This window comes from Labrus bergylta, chromosome 18 (genome assembly GCF_963930695.1).
Source record: "Labrus bergylta chromosome 18, fLabBer1.1, whole genome shotgun sequence".
NCBI classification, from domain to species: Eukaryota; Metazoa; Chordata; class Actinopteri; order Labriformes; family Labridae; genus Labrus; species Labrus bergylta.
The window spans coordinates 6,497,505-6,514,505 of record NC_089212.1 but is presented as its reverse complement, the minus strand read 5'-3'; the positions used below and the strand labels follow the sequence as shown (position 1 = coordinate 6,514,505).

Below are 17,001 nucleotides of genomic sequence, written 5' to 3'. Positions count from 1 at the left end.
AAAGGTATTTTTTGATTGATGGTAGAATTGAAGAAGAGTTTGTGAAGAGGTTTAAAATAAAGAGGTTCACCCTCAGGGAGCAGGAGTGACCTCACAATGTTTTAGAACAGTCGACACTGACCATTCCTAGCATGAGTAATTCTATAGCAGGCTATGATTTCAGTGGAGGAAAGACAAAGACGGTCACTGCAAACATGCCTATTCATCCTCAGGGTCTGGTTTTTGAAAGAATAATGATCTGAATTTGGAAATCCACTTTTCTTTTTGTGTTGCTCTCCAGGATCATTCCAGCTAACTTCTGTCCTGGTTTGAAAAAAAATAGTGGATCATGATTTTATTTTGGGCCAAAGTTTTCCTAATCTGCCTCAGAAGTTTTACAGAACTCAAACTGGATAAAAATCCAGATTTGATTACCTGATCATATCTGATTGATCCTTTTCCTTTTAAACAACCTGTCAAGATTTGATCGAATCTGATATGTTTAATCATCAGATTCATTTTAAACCACTGGGCCCTGAAGACGGTGAATATCCACAGCTATTAATTCAGGGTTTTTGGTTGATTTTTGTCACATGTTCTCAACTCATGTAGTCAAATCACGATGCTTTGGTCTCACAAAGATGGAAATGTCTAACCCCGGGCTAATGCAAAATGCTCTGTTATGTTACCTTTAGGCAGCAGAAATACTTGAATGGATTAGACAAAGGTTAGAGTTCATGGTTTGTGTTTAAAAAAAAAAATGTCAAAGTTGAGTTTTTGTATCACAAGGAGATCAAACAGCTGGTAGGAAGAAGCTAGTCTCGAGCCCTAAAGCAGACTTCAGTTCTTTCTACTCCCTCACTCGTACCAGTGGCTACGAGTGTCTAATAATGCAGCTGAGTGTTTACAGTGGAGTTTGTTGAAAGCCTGTTATGTGTCATGAAGAAGCTTAAGGACACCTTGTGTGGATGTTTGAGAGGCCAAGGGGCAAGACAAAGCACCAATATCAGACAGTCTGGGGTTGTCACAATCTCACAATTCAAAATGTTGGTATCTTACTGAGTAAACACCAAACCTCTGTATCTAATACTGGGACATTTCTTGTCTTAATTATTAAAAAATTACAACCAACTCCTGCAAATGGTCAAAATTGCATAAAAATGTTTGCAACATTTCAATCTTTCCTGACAATTTTGATGAATTCATTCTTCTCCTCCTCACCTGTTTTATGATATGTAGTTTTTTTTAATGTTTTGGTTTTTGGACATTTTTGGACCTTTATTTGAAAGGATTGAGCTAAACACCAGGAAATGTGGGGGATGACATGCATCTAACAGCGTCAGGATTGGGAGTCGAACCTGCGACCAGAGCAGCGAGGACCGTAGCCTCTTTAATGGGGGCGCCTGCCTAAAAACCCTAGATAACCCAGCACCTCTAGAAAAAAAAGTTTCTGAAAGCTTCAGTACTCTTCAATACTGTGAAAAATAATAGAGATTTATGTCGTTTTCAAAAAGTTTGTGCAGTTCTAGAAAGAAATGTTGGGTCTGTGCCTGGACCAACTTGACCTGTCCCTGTGAGTAATGGCCTTCTACTCGTTTACATATGGACGAAAAGTCCGATGGATGAGGCGGACTCCTACAGATTTCCCTGAGGATGTTTGTCATGTCACATTGGGGCGCATCGGGCGACCTTGTCCCTGACATTGACTCGAGGCCTGCAGACAGGGCCTGTGTGCCTGTGAAGCGTACTACTGAACTTGGCAGTTAGTGAACAGATTACGAGGAGATTGCAGATCATTGTCAGGCCCGTACTGGCCTTAGTCATCAGACATGCTGTGCTGTCAGAAAGGAGAGCAGCTGGTGAGGTAAAGCGACAGTGATGCGTCGTGAGGTTTCGCTGCTCGCTCGCTGAGGTCCGGCTCTCTCTCTCAGTGTGCAGACTGATCAGTTGTGGCATCGTTTCTGCCTGGATGATGCACAGTGCTCTCTGCAGAAAGGAGCACAGCATGTTTCCACGTCTGGAGATACATTGTTATTTGTCTTGTGAATGTCAAACCCTGGCAGCTGTAGTTTGACCGTTTGCTATCCCAGCATCCCTTGCATCCCTTGTGTCCCAGGATGGGCTCATTTCACAATGCATCATGACAAATTGTTTTCTCTGAACACTACGCTGTAGCGATTTTTGATAAGTGAAGTGGTGTTCTTGTGCTTCCTGTTGCAATCAGTAGTTCCTCAGATGGACAAAGCAGATTTATCCTGCATTCATGTGCTCCTCATTTTACTGTTCTCCGTCTTTTAGTCTTTAGCTGGATACCCCCTACAATGCAAAAACTCCCTGAGGATGTTTGTCATATCACATTGGGGGCAAATTATTTATTTTCAATTTCTAGACAAAAATGTCTCTGCACTTATTATAAACCACACCCCCCTTACAAGTATAGATCATCTTAATAAAAAGGCTATCTATTATACTCACTTTCACCATTAATTTTCTCAGTCTGGGAAATGTGTATCCCCCTCCCCCCCTACGAGCCCACGATTTGCCAACTCTGTTAACAGTTGCAGGGAAAGTTAAGCGAGCATCCGAGTTGGTGTTTCCTTAAAAGAGGGCTGGGCGTCTCCTGCATCTTTACTCCATGCTCTGCTCTAATAGGTCGGTAGAAACTGATGTCCAGATTCGGCCTTGTGAATTCAATGTGTGTTTTTGGAGTTTTGTGTCCTCATGTCTCTGGCTGTACTAAAAGAAAATCTGTCAGTGTGTGATGTGCTGTGTTGGTCATATTGGCCATTTCTACACACTATAGGAACAAAACAGTTCAATCTCTCATTATTTGTCTTCATTTGTGGGATCTTATTTTTCAACATCTTTTAAAAATTTAAATTTTTTTGTATGTGGGGAAGGCTTCAATATGAAGGCAACATGGACGCTACAAAGATGACCTGTTGTGTTTCATTCATCAAACTTATCTAGGTACTCTAAGGTGACTGTAGTTAGCAGTTTCAGCTTGATTCCATGTCACAAATATTCAATATGTTTTTATTTCATTGGAGCTCATAAAATAACACCTCACTCTGAACTTGTCACTTTGAGGTCTTTAAAAGTTACACACTGTGTTGTGGTCGTATTCTCTGAGTTGTGTTTTGTCTCTAATGAGGGGGTGTCGATTTGTTAACAGGGCAGGCTTGATGAATATATCTGACTCAGTGTTTCCATTCGGCACGTATTCGCACGAGTTCTGTCTGCTGTGTGCTTTAATGACACATCATCTGATAGAAGACACCGTCCCAGAGGCCGTGGAAAGCTCGCTGCTGCCAGAATCAATCAATAGCTTCAGCACACAAGCAATAAGCAGCCCATCAGCTGTTAATGAAAATGTGCACATCCCCTTCAGCACCATCAACAGCTATGTCTGCATTACACTGACAGCAGCTAATACGATTATGTGGCAGTCAATGGATCTTATAGCTTTGCCTATTATTGGTTATCTAATCCAACTGGAAATAAGTTGGAAACGGACCTGTGAATGCTTAGAGAGGCTTCACAAGATTTTTTATGATATGATGAAAGTGATCCTGCAGAATACACATGGACTGTAGACCCTGTGACTCCAGATGTTTTGGTCAAAGTGTGGTTATCAAAGCTTTACAGTCAGTGCCAGTTGATGACAGTCGCCATTAGTTGGCTTTCTTAAATGGTGCATTCATGTGGTGTCGGACACATCGGAAAAATGAGTTTCCGAGTTGTGAAATGCACATGGACACCTGCTCAAGTCGGAACGACAAGTCGGAAACTTGAAAAAGAATTAGGTGGCTGACTTGATGTCAGAAACAGGGGGCAAAACATGTTTTATTTTTTTAATATATTTTTTAAAATTCACATATTGAACATTTTGCTTAAATATAACTTGTAACAGAGACATTCACACGTCTTCTTCATAGCATCAACGTTGTTTTTTTTTTTTGCTGTTGTTACAACATTCAGACTTTACGAACTGAAATCATGTGAACACACTGAAGTCGGAAGAACGTCTTCCCAACTCGAAAACTTGGACCATCTGAGCAGCACATGAATGCAGCATCACGTTGACCTTTACTCTAAAGAGTAGGGGCCTGTGCCCACAGACGACGGTTTTAGAGCTTGCAGCACCCTCGTTCAATACAAAACCAATTAACATAGTTCAGTGTTTTCAGTGCTCAGCGTCCTGAGCACTACAACACTCTTTGCATTTTGTCGCTGCTCTCACAGGTCTCTCAGTTAAAAATAGTTCAACTTTTGGAACAGCACGTGGTCATTTAGTTATCTGATCATGTCGGGTTTCAACTGTTAGTGTGGTCATGTTTCTGCAGTATCACTAAGCTGTGATAAAATCTTCACTAAATATTCTGCTAGATTGGTTAACATGTAGAAAACTTTATGATTTGTATAAGTGGTCAAATGAAAAGCCAACCAAGTGGTTCAAAATGGAGCCTCCATAAAAACCTTCAGTCCCTCTAACAAAACTGTCACGCTCTCTCTTTCTGTTCTTCCTTCTTGGCTGTGGCAGTCGTTCCTCGTGTCCTTGTGCTCACTGCTGTAGGAACCTTGACTTTCACTGAATCGCCACTTTCTACCTTTATGCGAGTGCATACCGAGGTTGGCATGGAAACAGAGGGAGGGAGAGAGAGGAAGCTGTGTTGGTTTGGTAACAGCAAGAGAGTCAATTTTGACCTGGGCTGACAATTTCCCTCATAACAGATCTATTTAGAATGAACAAATAGTCTACCTGACATCAATAACTGGAGGATTAGTCCATATGTTATATTTCAGAAAACAGGGAGAGTGTTTTTTACAGTCCTTACCACTTGCTTGAGACATGTCCTATTTTACATGAGACAAGCTATCTTAAAAAATGAAAACGACAGCAACACTGCAGAAGCAGCAGAAGTCACATACAAACCCATTGAGAAAAAGCCTGTTTTTCACAGCAGAAATTAACATGTTTACTGCCTGGTTCAACAAACAACATAGGTCTGATTAGCTCATTGCATACATTACCTGAACAATTAGAGCTGACACTTTGGCTAAGCTAACCGAGGCTAAAAAGCTTCACTAAGGCAGCAGGGTTTGGTCATTACAGGTGGCACGTTCCTCGTCCCGTGGAGACCTTAAATGTGATTTGTGAGTGATGGAAGTTTTCTGATTGATGTCGAAGCACTGCTGCCTGCAGTTTGAGGTTTTTTTTTTCCTGATCAGAAGTTGAAGTGTGCTGCAGAAGGACTGCGCCGTTACCTCAGCTCACTTTTCTTTCGGGATGTCTTCCAGGCTGAACCCAGAGATTTGAAGAATTAGGTCAGGCAGGAGCTCGCTGCAGTGGGGTCAGCTTGGCATCGATGCTCTGCTGTGCCGCTTTGTTTGTTTGCTGCGCTGAAATCAGGACGGGAGAACTAGAGATGCAGCAGATCTCTACACATTTTAGAGAGACTCTGTGGCTGCAATGTGAAGAGATTTTCCACATTAATGAAGGAGGTGCAAAGGACAAACTAAGGGCATTAGAGGTATGTTCTCCTGTCGCGCCTGTGTGCAGTGCAGTGTGGTGGTGCAGCAGCGTTGCAGCTCTTCCTCCCCTACTTTAGCACAGCTCGCATATGCATCACGTATTCAGCTCACGTTAAGGTTGCTCTGCCTCGGAAACACAGACGTGCCACACCGACGGGTGCTGAGGGGATCAGCTGCTTCTAATAATAGCCTCTTAGAGAGTCTTCATCCCCAACGGGACTGTTACCCACCCACCCACACGCAACAAACAAACACCTACAAACACACGCTCGCAAAGGTTGTCCTTTCTGTCTCCCAGCTCTATGAGAAGGGATGTCACCTCCAGGTAATTAGTGGGCACTTACAGTTAGGGGATTGATTAAATGATCTATTTGCTGCAGAGCTACGGCCCATGCTTCCATCTTACAAAGCAGATGATGAAATCAAGTTATTCTGAATATAACAAAATTACGGGTGACTAAAACAAGACTTTGGGGATGTTTACTAACCTTACAGTAATGTCCTGTACTTACATAACTTGAACGTTTAAAAAAGAAAGCTGAGTGTCGATGAAACCTCACAGAACAAACTAAGCAAGAGAAAGGGGGTGGGGGGGGAGTTGGTGTGTGTGTGTCGGGGGGGGGGGGGGGGGGGGGGTATGGGGTGACAAACAGCCTGGAGAAGCTGTTGTCTTTTTCATATTTCCAGCTGTGGAGAACAAAACATGCTCCGCATCCTGCGACTGAAATGGGTCACAAATAGAGGCTGGTGAGGCAACACTCTGTTTTAGATTGGCCGGAAGGGTCTGATGAAATAAAGAGGGAACTTTTCTCATCCTGGTTTAGCAGGTCAAAAAAAGTTTAGTTTATGTTATTTATTTAGTTTCACTCACAAGGCCAGAGCTAAACTTTCACCTCACATTCATTAACACATGACGGCTGCCGGCATCGGCTGTGCTCGTCCACAAAAATGATTGCAAGATGCAGTATGCACATGACCAGAAGGGGCAGTGTAGAGGCGGAGGGGACGTGACAGAGTCAACACAAGAGGGGCAACAATGGCAGAAAGTTTTGAGGACAAGCACGTAGACAAAGGGCCATTTCTGAATATTCCTTTATTTACAAACATGCAAGAGGGACAGGTTACATCCTGCACTCCTGGTAGCAGACATACTGCCTGAAGTCTCTGGTGCGCCCTCTAGAGGTATACTCCAGTAAGACACAAGTATGTAAACAGTTATGTTTATGAGGCAGCTGACCTAGATTCAGTGTAAAAGGTAAAATCCATCAAATGTTAGATGAAGACATTAAGAGGCGCTGTATTTTCCAGCACTTACGACACTTGGAATCAGACAAGCCCAGTGCATGTAAGCACAGAATCATTGTAAGAAACAGAGACATGCAAAGAGCCAGAAAAAAAAAAACCTGAAAGTCTCAGAGAGCTGTATCACTACAGCTTTTAATGACATTAATGTCTGGGAGCATTCAGCAGGAAGTCAGCCAGAGAAGGACTTAAACGAGCTATTTTCAGACTCATGAATCATCGCTCCCCTCCCTGAATTGTTTAGCAATTCAAATTTTCAAAATTGTTTAATGAAGTGAAACAAACAAACAAAATTCTGACTGAACAACATTTTTAGCATGAGCCCCCATTGAGCATGTTTAATATGACTAGATGAGGGACAAACTTGGAACCTGTTTATTGTTTTCTTTGAATCTGAGTTGTTGTCTTTTTTTTGATGGTGTTGCATCAAAAAACGTTTTGCCTCAAAGTGAAGATGTATTTCACCGTGTAGCGCCCAAACTATGATGGTGAATGTCACATGTTTGCTCTGGAGTGAACCTGAACTCTTTGCTGCATTTCATGACAAACTTTTAAACAGTTTAAGAGACACTGGTCTGCTCTCAGGGGGGTAAGTTAATGTTCCTGTGGTGTTGGAGTCCTCTAGATTAGTATTGGTCTCAAGACCGGTCTCGAGACCACGTTTCTGAAGGTCTCGGTCTCGTCTTGGACTGGACGGATTCCGCATTTTAAAACAAGACCGGTCAAGACCACCAATGACCGGCTTGACAAGGAAAACACCACTTTCTAAAATAACAGACGTTCTTGTGTAGTTTGGTTTCCCCCGCCGGGTTACGGCCACAGCCTTCCCGGTGTTGCAGTCTAAGTGAGTGACACGCCCCCTAAACACAAGATGAAGATTTTTCAGTGATATTTATCTTGGTCTTGGTCTTCACTTGGTCTCGATCCCTAACTGTCTTGGTCTTGTCTCGGTCTCGGAGCACTCTGGTCTCAGGTATGTCCTGGTCTTGGTTTGTGTGGTCTTGACTACAACACTATCTGTACCACGACAATTCCTAGTAATGATAGAAACCTAATGGTATACAAAAGTTCCATCAAGGTGAAGGCTGCATGGTTTCTACTTAATGTCATCGTATCTTAAGACTTCCTGGTGGTCTTCAGATTGAAATGTACTCTTCAGTTTGGGTTTTTAAATTGACCTATGATAACAATAATCAACTTTTTGTGTAGCAACTTTTATTTAAAAAATGCAACCCAAAGTGCTTAACAACAATGAGGATATTTAACTATTTCATCAGATGTAAATTAAATTAAAGAAGGATACAGTGCCGTATTATTAAGATAGAAACTAACAACCAAACACATTTCTATAAGTGGAAAAAAAATCAACTGCACCATTGACTTAAGATAAGGAATTTATCCCATTTTATAGAAGTGAAATGAAAACAAAGGTCAAGATTAGATACATGGAATGCATAACACAAGATGAATAAATCAAATGCAGTTGATATAAACATGTTTGCGATACTATGATGCAAAAGTTAAAGATGTAAAACATTGCAAAGCAATGTCAGAGCTAACGGCTAAAGTGAAGTAACACATTCAGAGCCGAATGCTCAAGTTGATGCATTTAGCAAATACAGCAGCAGAGGTTGTCTAGAGGCTGAAAACAAGCCTTGTTTCTGTCTTTGTGCTGTTTTATGACCACAGAGGAAAAGCTTTCAGATGTGCCTGGAGTACATGTTTTTTTTTTCTCTGTTTTTTTTCCAGAAAGTTTGTTTCCCCCTGGCTTGTTGGGAAATGCACAATAAGCATCTTTACAAACTGCAACGAATGCTGAAAGTCAGAGAGCTGTGAGTGGAATCTTAACAGCAGCTCTGCACCTCAGATTGGCTCGATAGAGGAGCAGTGTGCAGCTTTCTCCTGCAGCGCTCTGCAAAGGTTACCTGCAGTCAACTGAAGCATGTCGATGAGTCGTTCATCCGAACGCCTGCAAGGCTTTAAAGAGGTTTTTAAAATTCTACAAACCAACGAAGCCATTTCTGTATTAATGCTTAGGTTATTATTTATGCTCTGTTTCTCTTTTTTTCGTTTTGCAGTGGCAGATTTCAAAGCACTGCAGCCTCACTGCATGCATAATAATCAGCCCTGTTAATTCTGCACCTGTTTTTTTCCGCCTGTATGACTACAGATTATTAACACACCACCCACAAATGTTCAGTTTACAAACGGAGGGTGTCATTGGTCCAGGGACATGATGATGATGGAACGTTGTGAGAAGCTGCAAATGAAACGATTGACTCAGATGCTAATAAAGGTTATTAGCATGACTACAGTATGATAGCGAAACTAATCTCGCTAAATTGTGAGCACAATATCTTTTATGTTTCTGCTGATTTCACAGTTCATTATTACTAAACTCAGCTACATCTATAAAGCAGAACATTCAATGATTGTAATCTTGACTTTCATTAGACTGTGCAGTGACCTCTCTTCCATCCACCTCCTGCTTTCTGACTTTTTTTCCCCCAGAAGTATGATGATGACGTTATCCTCTGCATTTTGACCTGCATGTATCAGATGGAATCAGTTGTGTTGCTTAATATAAACTGATTGTGTTGTTAAAAATAGCTCAGTTTCCTTAAGGCTCACACAGCCGAGGATGTTTTTCTATCACAAGTCACGACTTAGTGCACACCTGAAGTAGAGATCTTCAAAGCCCCTTATGAACCAATACGCAGTCTGAGATCCTCTGGCAGAGCCCTACTGGCTGTTCCAAAGTCCAGGCTAAAAACTAAAGGGGACAGGGCCTTTGCTGTTAGAGCCCCCAGACTATGGAACAGCCTGCCAGAGGAGATCAGACTTAGATCCAGTCCCTTGTTTTACATCCCTACTCAAGACATTCTTTTATAAAAATGCTTTCACTCTGTGATTTCGGTCTGTTGTAAAACACTTTGTTACTTGTATAGAAAAGTGCTATACAAATAAAGTATTATTATTATTATTATTATTAAAGGTGCAACATGACGGATCTGAACCTGAATGGACCAGGGTTAAAGATCTAATAGGACCATTGACTGTATATACATATGGACAACTCGTCAACTTCCCTTGATAAAAAGTGAAGCCAAAATACCCATGTGACGGGTGCTGACATATTGCACTGGTGGAGTATTTTGGGGCCAAGACATGCAGATATTGGAACAAAGCTGGCTGGTGGAGCTGCGACATTAACGACCTCTCAAAAAAAGTGCACTCCACAGCAGAACAGATTCTTGATCCGGTTTAGAGGAGGCACGGTTATGGAAAGTTCAACGAGTGCTTTGTTGGTTTCATTCTCTGACCATCCCTCCTCGACTCTGATCATCAGGTTGAGAAAGCTGCAAGGAGCCACATTTGTCAACGGAGCTGTCAATCATGATGTTACATCCGGCCTTTTTTTTTTTGCATCAAATAACTAATTAAAACGAATCTACTTAGCAAAGGGAATTCTTTAAATCAATCATCATGATGAGAATTAACTATCACAACAGACTTAGTAGTAGTATTTCTACTAAGGTTTATTTTAGGACTTTTAATGTCTTTATTTAGAGATAGAAAAGTGAATAGAGTCAGAAATCAAGGACCGAAAGAGTGGGGGAAAGAAGCCAGAGGACTATAGCCGCCATTCAAGGGGCGCGCTCACTAACCACTAGGCTATCGGCGCCCCAGCAAGAAGTTAATTTGCCGTGTGTTTTAACTTAACGGTTTGACTCATGTCCCATCTGTTACCATGGAGGAGGTGAGGTTTATAACCTTTACTGCGGCCAGTCAGAAGGGGGAGCACTGAATCTTTTGGCTTCACTTCCAGGCAACTGATTCTTTGTCCATCTAAATACAAATTAATATGACTCATGCAAATATGATATATTGTGAAAAGAACTGTCGTGAAATAAAAGTATAAAATATACAAATTACAGATATTTCAAATCTGTTGGGGCACGTTCCTTCTCCCCGGTGTGAATTGGCCTCTTTCATCATAAACACAAGCATTGTATTTGTTATGCTAATTTCACGCTACTGGTAGTGCAAATCAATACTTCATGCTTCTATTTTTAAAATCATGGAGTTGTTTGACCGAGCATCATCGACAGTTTGCAAATCATTTGTCATAATTATTGGGTGTGCTGTGATGTAGCATGTGGTGCAGAAGACAGCTGTCAGATTTTTTAAGTCTGAAAAGTGGAAGGAGAGGTTTCACAGTCGTGGTAAAACTCATTGGAAATTATATTCTTCTGCCATATTAAATGAGCTGTCAAAAACTTTGTGATTGGATGCAGAGGTGTTAGAGAGGGAGGGGCCTGGGTGGCGTTTAGGGGTGGGTGGATTTGCTGACCGCAGGCTTGCAGCATGCTCAGGCTGATGTGGTGACAGGAGCCACTGAAGGACAGGTGAAGGAGGCCGCTCGGCTCTCTGAGGAGTTGTGAAGAGAATTGGAACGAGTGACAGTGAGTGTTCTGGCTGCTTAATAAGAAGTGACGTTACACAACATAATCCACCTCAGCAGTCTGCGCTGCGGCTGGAACGAGTTATCTTTGAGGAGAAGGGACACACTGCTCAGAAAGCTGTGGCTCTCTGCCCTCTGACAGGCCAGACTCAATCATGGAGCTCAGCGCAAGTACACTACTGTTCAAGCACTGTCACACAGCAACAATGACACACACACACAGTCTTACTGCTAAATACTTTCAACGCAAAACATGATCTTTAAAGACCTGTCAGGCCCTTACAGAGAAGATGAATGGGAGCCAATCATGTAAGACGGATACATTTTGTCCAAACTAAATCTACAAAACAAGCAATCTCACATTATTCATGGTATTTATAAAGCATTACCATTGCCTCAAATAGGGTGTGTTTTTCCCTAAAGACCTCCATCTTTCTTTTCACCCCTGAACCATCTGTGACTTTAGTCGCTTTCACACATGCACCCCTGGTCCGCCTGCCTCTAAAATCTTCTTGAGTGTCTCATTCACACATGTCTCTCTGAGGCAAGACAAAAAGTAAAAGACAATGCGGAAGTCAAAGACGGTGGATGAAGAAACAGTCCGACACCATGATGAAAGTTTTTTGCCTTTTTATCAATTCTGCGTGTTATTGGTCGTAATCATGAATCATTAACAATGAAAGAGTGGAAGAGAACACACTGGTGAGCGGCTGTTTGCGTTCACACATGAAGCTCACCATAAACATTTTTAAATAAACAAGTTTGTTTATCATACAGAGATGTATGGTGTATTTTTTTTTTTCCAAGGATGACTCACAAAGACATCCTGCAATGCAAGACATGGTAATAAACAAGTTTGTCTTTTTAGCAGGTTTTCTGCTGAAAAGTACTTCTCTTCTCAGAGACATGTTCTTGTTTCACCCAAGAGCTCAGGATCCTTTCCCGTGTATTAATTGACTTACTGTGTTTACCCCACGATGATAATTTATTTAAGCTTAGATGGTGGGGTGTTATGATAACCATGTCTCTTCAAATTTAGGACTTAAACAATCATGGTTTGGTTTAAAAAGGAAAGTGAGCTAAGATGTTTGGTTTCACACTTGAGAAATAGAATCCCTGGATGAAAGTCCTTTGCTTATTGTTATTTATCCTGCCGGGTCAAAGCCAAGCAGCAACTTCCAGTGTTAATAATGAAGCCTTGTTGCTTCATGTGCAACAAAACTGCAGTTCCTCAAATGTCCACTTGGGGCATGCTTAAGTGTTGCCTATCAGGTCCTTTATTCATATACTAATTCTTACAGCAAAAAATATACATTTTGACATCCTCAATAGCTAATTTCTTATCATGATGAATCAGTTATAACAAGGCTATGAGTTATGCATACAATGGCATATTTGAGGGCATGATCGAGGTGCCTGACAGGTGTTGAAAGTGTTTGTCAGGAGGCTAACATCTTACCTTAACTCCACTTCTTTGTCTGTTTCTATATCGATCAAAAGTTATGTAGAAAAGAATCACAACAACCAAAAGCCTATAAGACATTTCATGACAACAGCCTATACTCTCAAAAAAACCTTTTGCGAGGGAAAGTATCCAAAGGATAAAAATGTGGTAGTATCACAGTTGTGTATTGTGGTCCTGATGAGAGTTATATATTTAGTTATATAGGGTATGTGCTATTTATATGAATGCCTTTTTCTTCTTCTTTTGTCTCAGGTGTTTTTGCAACCGTCCAAATTATTCACTGTGAACAAAATATTCATATCACTCCTACACTGAGTCGACACATCCAGCTGGTGAACAGCAGATTCTGTTACTTCCACGGCTTTATTGGCTGCTACAGCCAAAGAGAGCGATTCAAATGTGTAGTTCTTTACATCTGCATCCCAGCAAACCCCAGTTATTTAATAATTTATGGCAGTTATTACTTCATCAATAACCATTCAGTGTTATTACATCCTGTAAATGCCTCCCTATGGAGCACTTTTAATTGTTTCTGGCGGAGATCACCTTTCCCGCACAGATCATATTGCACACCCACGCACGAGGTATTTACCTGAAAACTGGCCAGCACTGGCTGGACGACGTGCTGAAACCTAAAGCTTCTCAATGCACTCGTTTAACTTTATGTGAAAAACATTGCGGACTCAGGAGTAGGATGCCAATATTTCTGACCATGTCTTGGATTACAGGGTGTCTTTTGAATTCGTCCTTTTATTAAAGATTACACAATAAACTTCTGTGTGACTTTTTATGTGAAAGACATCCTAAGATGGCCTCAAAAACGTTTGATCCAACCTCCTTTATGTGGGTCATTTGCACATCACCTTTTGTGCACAATCCTGACAAAGTATACATTTTTACTTTTTTAAATCTATGTAATTATTTAGCTATTTCAGAAGCCTTTGCAACAGCTAATGGTAGTTTAATCAACGCTAAATGTTATAATTACTGTAGTAAATAATATTACAGCCAACGTGTGCCCTGCCAGACAAAGTGAAACTGCTGCACATGGGAGACAGATGGACAGGCGCTCTGCTGTAGTCATGTGTGTCATGCTAGTTTGTGTCCATCCAAGAAATCTTGGCAGTACTATCGAATATTTATGGGTTGTGTTTAACTGACGGAACATAATGATATGGCAAACAGGCAAGCATGTGCGAATAATTCAAGCCAAAAATTAGCTTTGTTTTTAGTCTCAACACACCTTAGGTCATGCCCTTACATGCATCCTTTAATACAATTATATAGTGACCACTTACACAGGACTTATTAGTGGCTTAAGTACATGTTTCATATGACCAGGTCTGCAGTGGTCCATGGCCTATCCTCCATGTACGAACTCTGGCTGGCTTCAACAAATTAGGGGATGACTGCTGACTGTTATCGCCTAAAGCACTTTCTATTAAAAAGAACCCCATTTTAAAACACCAAACTCTCCATTTAAAGTCAGCTTTATCAGTTTTCTTTGTTTAGCCCTAAATGTTTTGGCAAATCCATTAATTGATATGATTAGTGAACACAGAGAACATGGTTGGGACAGTATTCACTATGTGGCAGAATGAGGTACAGCCGTAACTGCATAAAACATGGACGTAATCTCAGTGAGATCCCCCAGTTCTTTTCTGAAGAGCCATTCTGAAGCCAAACAGAGGCGACTGCAGTCCAGAAACGGGCAAAGAGGTGGAGCTGAGGCGGGCTGTAAGCCTCCTGGCAAACAACTAAAACACTAATGCCTGTCAGTCAATTTAGCTCCAACCCTAATTTAATCCAACCCTAACCCTCTATCAAATTTAAAACAGATGAGCTATAAAAAATGTCAACCCCTGTCTAGTGTAGCAAAAAGTCGTTTTTGGACTGGGCTGAAAACATGACCCAAGTACTGAGCCTTGGGGAACCCCACAATTCATTATAATCCAATGTCAGTACTATTTTTAGAGATCCGTCCGTGGTTAGGCCAAAATATACTTTAGCTCTACATTTGGTAAAGTTACCATTAAAAGATAAGAATGTGTCTTCATTACAGATACACAACTGTCAGGAAACAAGAGATCTAGGCCTTATTTTTGAATTGCTGACCTTATTCTGTGTCATTCCTACAGGACTACACCATCACCATGTACTTCCAGCAATCCTGGAGAGACAAGCGCCTCTCCTACACCGGTATCCCTCTCAACCTCACCCTGGACAACCGGGTAGCAGACCAGCTGTGGGTCCCTGACACATACTTCATCAATGACAAGAAGTCCTTCGTCCATGGAGTGACCGTGAAAAACCGAATGATCAGACTGCACCCTGATGGAACTGTGCTCTATGGTCTCAGGTGAGAGATGACTCTTTTTAATGCTGGCCTTACACCTACCAACTTTTCAATGGATTTCAAAGTTGCAGACAGATTTTTAAAGTCTGAATAAAATCATGAGAGTCTTGCTGGAGTTGGCTCCAGTGATTGCGGCCGTTTTGATCCACTCCCTTGCTTTCTATATATTTCTCAGCCTGCTCTGTTTGTCTGTTTGTTGGACCCCCTGTACCATATATTCTCCTTTGCAATATTCCAAAGAGGCTCACTGATGCAGAATACATCCATATGGTGTTGTGTAGAAATGTTTTTATTTAGCCTCTACTTCGGGGACAGTCAGGGCCAGAGGCGTCATGTTTTTTCCACACATCTGTTATATCTGTACATCTGAACATCTATGCATCGTTCACATTCTTGGCAAGAAGTATCACATACACCTTATATACATTAATGGAGACGAGATGAACAGTAAAGAAAGAGTGAATAGACTTGAGCTTGTATAGCGCCTTTGTAGTCTTCTGACTATTCAAAGCATTTTTTACACTGTAGGTCACACTCACCCATTCACACCACAATCACACAATGATGGCAGAGGCTGCTATGTAAAGTGTCTATCAGTTTTAAATGTCTACATTCACACTCCCCTGAGCCAGCAGGGGGAGCAGCAGGGACTGGGGATCAAACCCCTGACCAACTTACTTGAGAAGAGGCACACACTGGTACGACGTGATGAAACCAAAAGCTTCTGAATGCACTTGTTTCACTTTGTGGAACCAGGAGGAATCATGTCTTGCATTGCAGGATGTCTTTGTGAGTCATCCTCAGAAAAAAAAAAATACACCATACACCTCTGTATGATGCCTTATGTGAAATATGTCCTAAGATATCCTTAAAAATGTTTGATCCAACCTCATTGTTTGGGGTCATTTGCACATCACCTTTTGTGGATTATTCCGACAAAGCATGAATTTGTACTTTAAAGAAATCTTTGTCAGTATTAAGCTATTCCAGCAGCCTTTGGACGACCAACTCTGAGCCGCAGCTGCCCCAGCAAGAAGCAGAATTACAACACAAGAACTACACATCCTACTTTTTATATTCAGTATTGAAATCTATATTTCTTATTTGGATTGATTTTAGACACAGAATTTAATGAACGATACCTGATGTATAGAAAGGAATACATATATGTACTGTACATAACCTCACACTCTGTGTATTTTGATTTGAACATTTTTGAACCATTTTCAGCTTACAGAAAATCTCAACGTATATAGACCCATTTGTATTCATGTGGTTGGTTATAGGTGCTACTCTTTTTAGCTCACCTATGCATATAATACTAGGTCTTTAGGTGCTAGGTCTCTTTATTTGTTAAGCTTTGTTATGTAATAAATTCAGACAAGTACATTTAAAGCAACAAAAATAATGTCAAATTCCTTGCATCTGTCAAAAGACATAGCTAGTAGATTTTGATGTGAAATTAGCACTCATCACAAAGCCTGTCAGTTCAAGTAAAGTAGGAACTCTGTGTTGCGTAATTAACAGAAAATAAGATTAATGTCCTAATTTCAAGCAATAAGATCTCTAGATTAATAATTTCATGAATGGTTACTTCACATCTTAAAGCTGATGGGCCCTTCAAAAGAGTGGCTCTACTCTGCACACAGTGTGTGTGTGTGTGTGTGTGTGTGTGTGTGGTGTGTGTGTGTGTGTGTGTGTGTGTGTGTGTGTGTGTGTGTGTGTGTGTGTGTGTGTGTGTGTGTGTGTGTGTGTGTGTGTGTGTGAGAGAGAGAGAATAGGTGCTTTCTGGTTCTATTTTCTCAGTACCAACAAATCCAAAATAGAAAAATACTTTTTTCCATGTTTGCATACAAAAACCTCTGCAGATCTCCATAAGTAGCATCTGATTAGCATGGA

At 41.1% G+C, this 17,001-nt stretch overlaps 1 protein-coding gene across 1 annotated transcript in view; it reads left to right on the top strand.

Moving 5' to 3' along the window:
- gabrb1 (gamma-aminobutyric acid type A receptor subunit beta1) overlaps positions 1-17,001 on the top strand; it is a 51,068-nt gene that overhangs the window by 10,724 nt on the left and 23,343 nt on the right. The window contains exon 4 of the mRNA XM_020641259.3: positions 14,885-15,105. Coding sequence (XP_020496915.1) covers positions 14,885-15,105 — 221 coding nt within the window. The remainder of the gene's footprint in view (positions 1-14,884; positions 15,106-17,001) is intronic.